Source organism: Phanerochaete carnosa, assembly GCF_000300595.1.
Source record: "Phanerochaete carnosa HHB-10118-sp unplaced genomic scaffold PHACAscaffold_1, whole genome shotgun sequence".
Taxonomy (NCBI): domain Eukaryota; kingdom Fungi; phylum Basidiomycota; class Agaricomycetes; order Polyporales; family Phanerochaetaceae; genus Phanerochaete; species Phanerochaete carnosa.
This window is the reverse complement of record NW_006767628.1, coordinates 5,245,369-5,255,506: the sequence shown is the minus strand read 5'-3', so window position 1 is coordinate 5,255,506 and position 10,138 is coordinate 5,245,369. Positions and strand designations below refer to the sequence as shown.

General features: G+C 54.7%; 2 protein-coding genes across 2 annotated transcripts; both read left to right on the top strand.

Annotated features, from left to right (window-relative positions):
* Positions 1-4,503: 4,503 nt before the first annotated feature.
* On the top strand, positions 4,504-4,995 carry PHACADRAFT_55983 (uncharacterized protein; the record flags this gene model as incomplete). Its single annotated transcript, XM_007389566.1, has 1 exon — positions 4,504-4,995. A coding segment is annotated over one exon (492 nt), but the record flags the coding sequence as incomplete, so codon positions are not given.
* A 45-nt stretch (positions 4,996-5,040) lies between these two features.
* Positions 5,041-8,429, top strand: PHACADRAFT_248508 (uncharacterized protein). Its single transcript, XM_007391073.1, has 2 exons — positions 5,041-5,943; positions 5,994-8,429. The coding sequence occupies exon 2, from the start codon at positions 6,252-6,254 to the stop codon at positions 8,382-8,384; it is 2,133 nt and encodes a 710-aa protein (XP_007391135.1). The 5' UTR covers positions 5,041-5,943; positions 5,994-6,251; the 3' UTR covers positions 8,385-8,429.
* The last annotated feature ends 1,709 nt before the right edge of the window (positions 8,430-10,138 follow it).

The following is a 10,138-nucleotide window of genomic DNA, read 5'->3' as shown; positions in this document are numbered from 1 at the left end:
GTAAACATGGAAGGTTCGCGCTCGGGAGGCGTACGTCGTTGCACCGGAGGGAGAGCGTCGCGCCCGAGGGATATGCGACCGGGATAGCGAGTCAGGAGGGGTGACCGGGAGCATGTCATTGCGTAGCGAGCAAGGCTAGGGTTTGAGCGTGGGTGTGCGATAATGCATTGGAGGAGCCCGTGGCTGCAACAAGCTGTAAGTGACAGGCCGAACAAATCGATAACGACTACACTCACTGTTAAAGATGGGAGTGCGCGCGGTGACCAGACTGGCCTACGAAAGATCACCCTGGCCGGTGCAGCTGGGGCAATCTTTGGGTGATGGGAGGTATCTGAGGCCCCTGCGCTACGATGGGAGGCTAGACACGGAAGTCAAGCTCTTCGCAGCGAGGGCCGGTAGCCTGGCTCACCAACAGTGACACAGAGCTGGGGCACTTCGAGGCAGTGCGTTGCACGACGTAAAGGAGCCGAAAATGACGAGATGAAAAGATAAATAGCGACCGAACACGGGGATGTGAGAGAGAGAGGTCGATTGGGGAATGGGCGAAGACCGCGCCGCGTGTTGGAGCGTCAAAATCGAAGCACTGAGGGTAGAAGAGACGAATGAAGGGAGAGGGTAGCCCCAGGTGCTGATCGCAGCCGTTGAGGACGGACGCGAGTCTGGCGCGGCCAAGAGTCGGGGGAGCGGCCAGCGAAGCAGAGATAAGCGTCGAGAAATGGAGGTGCTATGGAGGAATTAGCTGACTGACAATGAGCCCAAGGACAGCACTTACCGGGCGAATACATTCCAAGCCGTCGACACAAGTCGCATCTATTCGCAGTTATACAGCCCTGACAGCAACTGTGCGCCGCTTCGGCCTCCCCCAGTCTGCTCATCACTACGGCTTTGACCTTTAGGATCAACGTACGGCCGGCCGACCTCTTGAGAAGATGGCGTACCTAATAACGTGGCTCTCGATGCGCGTATGAGCACCCCTGGACCCTTCTAACCCGTTTCCCTAGTCTTCCATAGTCATCCGTTAGCTCCACGACAGCGATATCGGAGCAGGCGAGGGAGGAGTGAAAGCATGGCAGGCATGAGAAGTTGCAGCAAACAGTGTGAGAGCTGGAAACCGGGCTCGAGCAGTGGGCCAGACGCAGTTCTAGACCAGAGACGAGTGGAGAGAGAAGACGGCACTGACAGCGACGCGACAGGGAAGATACGCGTGACATACAAATTAGTGTCACATTGTCACTCCTCGTCACCGGCTCTGTGCTGTCACGCCCGCGTGTGCGGCCGGGGCCCGCCGCGCTCTCATGGCATGCCACGACCTCTTTCATCTGGAGTCTGCAAGCTTTGCGGACCCTCCGTTGCAGATAGTGGACAGCAGACGTCCGAAAGACGCGATCCCAGCGCTCAGCTGAACCGGCATCGCTCAGGCGTCGACTGCTTCCTCGGCAGCCTCACCGGATGGGGCGGACTCTCGGTGGTGCGTTACTCTCCTTTATCAACCAACACATGCTGAACGTACCGCAGGTGTACTAGCACACTACGTTCTGCCAGTCTGATGAGTACGACCTAGCAAAAGGTGTGCACGCTCGCTCTTCCTGGACTAATGAACACTCAAGAATGTCGCTAGCTTCCCAGGCTGAAGGCTCCAGAGGTCAGAACGGCGAAGTTGGGAGATATAACGATGAACTCTCGATCCACGTCGGCGGCGTTTTCAGGGATCGGGTTGCGAAACCCGAACCTGCACGCCCAACATTTGTCCGAAAAATTGCCGACTCGTCGATGACGCTTTCCACGCAGTCCCAAGACATCGCACCAGCTGCTTGAGTCCATGTCTTCCACGGCGCGCAAGGTCTAGCTTTCTGGGCGAATAGCAATAGACTGTGGATAAGCTGTCTCCGCGGTCTTTGACCACAGTTTGCGAAGGGAGTGAGCGAAGGTCAGACAAGTGGAGGAAACGCTGGACAGTGAGTAGTCGTCGACGTCTAATGCTCTCGTACTCCTGACAAACGTGGAACAGAATTCTTCGCAGTGCTATATGGCCTGTCCCCAGCCCAAGTCGTGCAGATTCTTCTCTAGCAGTCCCCGCAGCCGTCGCGGAAGCGAGCCCGACATGCAATCCAGCTCCTGTTCCGTGGTACGAGCGCAGCCCGGGAAGGGAAATTTAGGAGAAATCCGAATGCTGAGTGGAGAGAGCGCGTCGAAGATTGCAACTGTGGTGCTAGAAAGGCGTAAGCTGTGGCTGGTTAGAACAGAGATTTTACTTGTACGTCTCTATCCGCACTCTTTGACCAGTCTATTGACGGACAGTCAGGCTACGAGGGGAACTCGACCACGAGTAGGCCATGCTCATCGAGAACAAGGGCCGCAGGCTTTAGCGAGGATCTAGGTGCGCAACCCGCTGCAGGAGGCTCAGCTCGTGGTGGGTGTGATGAATACCGACGGTGTCGGATCAAGTATGATCCATTCTTCGACCTGTCGCAGTGCTATGACTATCGACTCGACGAAATCAAGGATATCGACGGCCGCTACTCTGAGATCGAGTGGTAGTTCGACAACATTCTGCGCATCTTGTGAGTATCGCCGTGCACATATGCCTCGTGCAACTGCTGATGTACCGCCAGTGTATTGAACGCCGCTCATGGTGTCCTTCCTCCAACCGACGCTCTCACAGTTCCTGATCGTGCCGCTCCTGGGCAAAGTTCAGCTCATACTCCATCTTCGAAGGGTTCAAGTGAAGTCGCAGGAGGCCGACACAGCTAAAGTCTGCGCACTAAGCTGAAGCTTGCTCGCGAGATGGGCCAGCGCCGATAGCGGGTAGGAAAATCGAGAGTAGAGGGCTGTGCATCCACCATGTATCTACGAAGGCTGGGAGTAGACATGCGTTGTCAGCATTTGTCATTATGGAGAACAAGCAGGGCAAGTTCGAGTTGTAACCAAGCCAAATCGGGTGAGCTCCCTTGTGGCACAGGGCGCTTACGTGCATCACAACATCGCAAGTTCGCAACGATGTTCAATCCCAGCCACTTGCGCTTTCCAGTCGTACAGCTGCGACGAAAGTGTGGCCTATGTATCGCTGTGATTCTATACCCGCGCGAGCTGGAAATTACGAAATTGACCGTGGCCCACGTTGTCCTGGCAACGGGCCAGCCCAGTGCCACTGGGATCCCCGATTCACAACTCCTCGCCACGCCACAGGTCGCGCGGCCTAATTATCCAGTCAATCTGTGAGGCTCCAGTGTGGTGCTTACCACCCTGATACGACCGAGACGAGGGGTAGAGGGCCATCCTCTCACGGCTGTCACGCGGTGGCTTTCTCGCGGTAACTCTCTTTCATCAAAGTAAAGGCGTGGTAAATGCATGGTTCCTTGTCCGAGTCCATTCTCCCAGACAGGTTGAACTTTCCAAAGTCTTTCTTCACTCTCTGACACCTCCTTCATTGACTACACGATTCATGGATAAGTTCAAGAAGAAGCTACGGAGCAAAGACACCAAGGATGCCGCCTACGCCGCCATCGGTACTTTGAAGCAAGCTCTCGACATGTTCAACGGTGTCGCCGGCAATCTCTCCGTGCCGGGCCTGCAGGCTGGTGTCAGCGGTCTCTCGGCAGTGTTGGACATGGTCCAGGTTTGTGCTCCGTACGGTCTCATGAGTGCCGATTCTCATGTGGAGGCTAGAAATCGCATGCAAATGCCGAAGACATAGACAAGCTCACGAAGGAAGTAGGAGAGTTGACGAAGACGGTGAAGGAGTGCGCAGAACTCCATGACCAGAAGCTGTCACCCCGGATGGAAGACGCGGTCAAGCAATTGCTCTCGTGAGCGCTTTGTCAATTCTGTCGCTTAAGATTGCTTATACGGCACAGATCGTGGAAGGCGATCGACGACGAGGCTGCGCGTCTCAGGTCGCGATCTAAATTATCGAGAATTTGGAAAAGCAGCGAGGACGCAGGAAAGGTCGCTGGATTTATGCAAGGCCTGTCACGGTCGATTGAGAGGTTTACGGTATGATAAACTTGCTTTTGGTCGCCGCTTCTGCTCACCCAAATGCTGCCCTGGATTTTAGACCGTGGGAATCCTTGAGATACAGCATACATTGGAGGCAAGTAAGAGACATGCTTCGACTGCTTGTGCTGACTTCTCTTGGCATCAACAGGCGCTCAATGAGAGAGGTCAGCGTATGGAGAACAAGCTAGAAGTGATTGAGATCAATACTCGAGTAAGGATCTCTCAACAGACGTACAATTCACGATCTGACCCGTAATCCTCATTCGCACTTGCAGTCAACTTCGGAAGGTATGTCTAAGACCGATTTGACGATCTTATTGCATTACCAACTGTCATCTAGGTAAATCTGTGCCGCCTTATGCGGCTTCTGCGCGATTTGATTCAGGCGGCGAAGAACGCACGACTTGCCTCGAAGGGACCCGTACCGATATTTTGGATAGGATCCACATTTGGGCACTTAGTCAACCCGTGCCTGACGGCGCCTCAAACCTTACCGTACACTCCATTCACGAGCAGCCCAACCTCTTCTGGCTGAACGGCCAGCCTGGCTCCGGCAAGACGACGATCGCACGGACCGTTGCTGCGCGATGTTACGAACTAGGCATCTTGGGAGCGAGCTTCTTCTGTTCTCGATCAGTTGCCGACTGCAATAATCCCTCCATGATCTTTACGACAATTGCATTTCAACTTGGACTGTTTTTCCCCCCTTATAGAGATCAGGTCTCTGAAGTACTTCGAAAGGATCCCCTTCTGGTATCATCTAGCGTCTCTCGCCAGTTCGAAGAGCTGATATTGCAGCCATTGGTGCACCTTCGCAAATCCCGCGACGCCACGCCATCTTTTCCACCGTGCGTCGTGTTGATTGACGCACTGGACGAGTGCCAAGACCCAAAGGCCACGTCTGCGGTGCTGTCCACTCTGCTCAAGCACGCAGATAATCTCTCCCCACTCCGATTCTTCATCACCAGCCGTCCCGATCACCATATCATCACCAGCTTCGAGTCCCCCGACTACCGTAACGCCTTCGGCCGGCTGGTTCTTCATGAGGTCGCACTAGAGGCCGTCACTCCAGACATCAAGCTTTACATTACCGCGTCTCTGTTAGATATCAAGGTGCGGTTCAGGCTGGCAGGGACTTGGCCCGGCGAAGGAGACATCGAGATCCTTGCCAAGAAGGCCGGCGGCTTGTTCATCTTTGCCTCCACTGCTGTCAAGTTCATCGAAGACCGGAAATACTGGAACAGCCCTCGTCGACAGCTCGAGATACTCACATCCGCCACGGCGTCAGATGGCTCCTACCGACTACTGGACTGGCTGTACCTGCAGGTGCTCGAGATCACATTCCCTGACATGCCCGAAGACCTGTCGGGGTCAGAGCTCAAGTCGATCCTAGGGTCTATCGTCACCATTCAAGATCCTCTCTCCCTTTCCGGCCTCTCGCGACTGATCGGACTGCCTGCTGACACGGTGTACAGCTCCCTCATGGGTCTCCACTCTGTCCTCGTCGTGCCGGAGTCCGAAGAGTCCAAGTCGAACATCCGTATCATCCATCCTACCTTTGCCGAGTTCCTAACTGACGCGACTCGATGCACGAACCGATCGTTCACCGTTAACTCACAGCAACAGCATACGGAGCTACTTTGCGGATGTCTGAGGGCTCTGCAAGAGCTAAGGCGGGACATCTGCGATATTCGAGATCCCTCCTTGCTGAATACCAAGGTTCCGAACCTGCTCGAGCGTGTGGAGAAGGCGATACCGCCACATGTGAAGTATGCCTGTCGGCACTGGTACACTCATCTAGTGAAGGGAAACCTTTCGGCCGGGAATCTCGAACCACTTGTGGAGCTTGTGGAGAACCGATTGCTGTACTGGGTCGAGGCCTGCAGCATACTTGGAGTGCTGAGAGAAGCTATCTCGGGTCTGAGCGAGTCCCGGCGCAAGCTTATGGTGTGTGCAATTTAATCTCTGTGATGCCTCGTGTCTAAGATTTTGAGTAGGACCTGGATGACGACCGAGCTCGGAATATTGCAGTGCTGCTGAACGACTGCGAGCGGTTCATTGTCGGCTACTTCCCCTCGATCAGTGGTTCAGCACTGCAGCTGTACCATTTGAACCCGCTACTTATTCCGAGGAAGACAGAACTTGCGCGGATCTACGCAGGCGAGTGTCACGCGGAGAACTCTGTTAAGGTTTTCGGGGGCGTGATGGACTCTTGGGATGCTTGCTTGGGCACGGTCACTGCACATGAAGGTCAGATGGTCAGCGCCGTCGACTTTTCACCCGACGGCAGGACAATCGTCTCTTCGGGAGATGATTCGAAGATTCGGTTTTGGGACGCCCTCACATGCACCCCACTTCTCGTCCTCTCCGATCCTTCTGGAAAAGTTCACTCTGTCAAGTATTCCCCGGACGGCGCTCGCGTTGTCTCCGCTGCTCATGACAGCACAGTCAAGATCTGTGACGCCATATCCGGCGTGCTTCTCTGCACCCTGGAAGGGCATACGGGGCTGGTCTTCTGCGCAGTCTTCACGCCCAATGGCCGGCGCATCGTATCTGGCTCCTATGACAATTCCATCAAGATCTGGGATGCCGAGACAGGAGCCTGTGTGACGACCTTGACCGAGCATCAAGACTACGTCAGATCCATTTCTGTGTCTCCGAATGGCATGTGGATGGTGTCAAGCGCAGAGGACATGGTCTGCTTGTGGAGCCTGGAGGCGCCGTACACTCATCGGATCTTATTGAAGCGAGAACGCTGGGACTTAACCTATTCTGTAACATTCACACCAGACAGTTCCACAGTTCTGGCTGCCCCACAGTACGCAGGCTCGGGGCAGCTGTCTGTCTGGGATGTCAAGACCGCCGAGCACCTCCGTAACCTTCAGCTATCGGGCCAACCATTCTTGTCCACCCGCAGTCCCAGCTTTCCCTCAGCCGGAGACAAATTCGCGTGTAGTTCAGAGAACTCTGTTCTCATCTTGGGCCTTGCAAACGGCGAAGTTCGACAAGCGTTCTCCGGGCACACCCGTGACGTCTTCTGTATCGCCTATAGCCAAGACGGGACTCGCATCGTGTCTGGCTCGAAGGATGGCACTGTTCGACTGTGGGACGCGACGCAGAAAGCAGTGAGCACACTGCAACTCGAGAACGCCATCAAGTCATCCGACGCGCCTAGCAAGAAGTCGGCGGACTGCCGATTGACCATCTTCTCTCACAATAAAAGCCGTGCACTGCTGGTACGCGAAAACGATTCCGTCGAGGTGTACAAGACGGATACGTGGGAGTGCGCATACCAGCCTCTGTCCTTACCGTCAAAATGCACGCACTACGTAGCGTTCTCACCAGATGACGCGACGATCCTCACAGCATCGGAGGGAGATCGTGGTGGGGTGGCACTCTGGGATGCGGCTTCTGGGTCACTGCGCGCTCAGTGGGAAGGCAAGCTGGTCGTGGCGTGGTGGTCCCCCTCTTTCCAGGAGACGTCGATGTGGAGCGGCGTGTTGGGCTATATGCCGCACTGCTTCGGCGGCCAGTCGTCGACGATCATGTTCTCGCTGGACAGCCGGTACCTGCTCACACCGGCTATCTCCGTATCTGGGAACGTTGGGAAACATTCTGCCTGTCTCTGGGATGCCGCGACGGGCAAACTCATCCGCGAGTTTGTCGGACACAGTCGCGACATTTACTCCGTCGGCTTCTCCCTCGACGGAAAACGCATCGCAACGAGCTCCCTCGATAAGACTGTCGTCATCTGGGACGTCGCGACCGGAGCACGTGTAGCGACGTGCAGGGAACATGGCGTTGGGGTGCGCTCGGTCGCCTTCTCTCCGAACGGAGAATACATCACGTCGGGAGGTGATGATTGTCGCGTTAGAGTGTGGAATGCAGAGGGAGGGGAGCTGCTTCAGTCGTTCGAGGGGCACACTCTCTCGGTAACGTCGGTCGCCATTGCTCCTGGTGGGGACATCGTCATTTCCTCTGACTACGTTGACATGCGACTTTGGGACATCGCAACGGGCGCTTGTCTCCTCATCCTCAACCCGGCTACCTGGAGCAGCACCGTGCGACTGTCCCCTGACGGCCCCGGAGTCCTAGCTGACGATGAAAATCGGGTTATTCAGCTATGGGCACCTCTCAACGAAGATACGTCCGCGATGACATCGCTTCCTTGGCTCCCGCGCCGCACCTGGCCTATGTACTACATCGAGGACGGTTGGATCTTCTCGCTGACGCCAACTCGGCGGACACGGCTGTGTTGGGTTCCGGTAGACTGGCAGGGCATAGCAGGATTCCTTGGGCAGGATGTGCTGTTTGGGAAGCAGGGTGCTCGGCTCAATTTCTCGGCGTTGAGTAGTTATCTTGAAAGCTTGCACACCGATAGCACGTAGCAATGTGTTTAGGGTATCGGCTGCATTTGTATTATCTCTACTTCGAAAACACCGTGTGGTGCAGATTGACAACAGCAATGAGTGAGATGTAGCGAGAGCGTCACTGTCCGCCAACATGCTGTCGTATCGTTACTCGATAATCGTACTGATGCGGGTGTTGGGATTGGGTGCGAGAGCGAAGTTTCGGGGATGCGAGGTAAGTTGTTGATGCGGTCTACGCCGCGGGGCTCATAACCTCTTGTAGAGATATTCGAGCACACGAGAGAATGCGGGGAATAAGACGATGGGATTCATAGTACGCAAACTGCGAGTATATATACATGTAGAGGACAAAGGCAATACAAAGGGATGATTGGCCACAGGAGTGGCACACGACAATGCCAACGAAGACTGGCAAAGGATGTACCACTGGGTGCCACCGAGGCTTTGCTATCAAAGCCAAAGCACTGATGGCCTTCGCCAAAGCCAAACTACGACAGGCATGTCGCGCACCTTGGTAGAATAGCTCTGGCAGCTGCTGCCTCTATCGGCCAAGCGTCTGTCGAGTTCTCTGGCAAGCACGGCGGACTCTGCAGTGTATGTCGGAAGTGGCTCGCCGAGGCAGATAAGGCCAGCATCCACTTCAGGTGCATGGCGTCGAGCGCTGCCAGCCGTGATGCCTCGGCATCGTAGATCGCAGTCGCCTACTCGCCGCGTTCCTCCTAGCTGCAGGCAACAGCACGGAGGCTGTCAGCAACTAACAATCCAACTGGACTGAGCTACGACAACGCTGAGGAGACAGACAAGAGGAATGTGAGTGAGGAAAGACCAGCTCGAGTCTGGCTTGTTATTGAGCAGTACGAGCCCCTTATATACATGTCAGACTGAATATCTGGAATATCCTACAAATATACAGAGGTGTATAGAAAGTAAAAGAATACTATGGAACCCGGGAGAACCATCCGGAATGTGTAATATTCATGACATTACCCCCCCCCCCCCGTCTAGAATCGTGTCCTCACGATTATTTACCAGTCGATCCAAAGCCTCCCGTCCCTCGTTGAGTCTTTGCTAAACTCGACACCTCCTTGATATTGCATGACGCAATGCGTTCAAAAATGACTTGTGTGATTCGATCGCCGGCGCGTACCTGAAAGGGTTGATTGGTGGAATTAATCAACACCACGCGCACTTCTCCGGTGTAATCCTGGTCTATGACTCCAGCACCGACATCTATTCCTTTGACTGCTAATCTGCTTCGTGGTGCGATTCGCGCATAGGTTCCATGAGGGGCATGCATTGCTATGCCAGTGCCGACAATCTTGCGATCTCGTGCTGGTACCTTAACACTTTCAGCCGAATAAAGGTCAAACCCAGCAGCTTCTTCAGATCCTTGCTTCGGGAGAATTCCACCCATCCGTTGTACCAAAAGAGTGGTATCACGCGTAAGCATGTGGACAGGTCGTGTCAATAGAGGGGGGATTCTAATCGTCATAGGTGCAGGTTTGTCTGGACGTCTAGCATGGAATTCCTGAAGAAGTTCCTGACAATTGGTCAGGTTCGCTCATGATTCCCAAGAACGGCGATCGCCGTGAGGACTGTTCAATTTCTTCGACTTCCCATTCTTCCTCGCCATTTATGAGGTCAGGTACTACTGGTTCACGTCGCTGTGAGGAATACATGGGTTCTTTGAACAGACTGAGAAGGCTTTCATTGAAAACAGGGTGTTGTTTCCATTGATGTGGGAGTTCCAATTCGTAGGCGGAAGCGCTGAC

Excerpts from the sequence above, each read along its gene's own strand:
- PHACADRAFT_248508 (XM_007391073.1), top strand. The coding sequence starts at position 6,252 with ATGGTCAGCGCCGTCGACTTTTCACCCGACGGCAGGACAATCGTCTCT.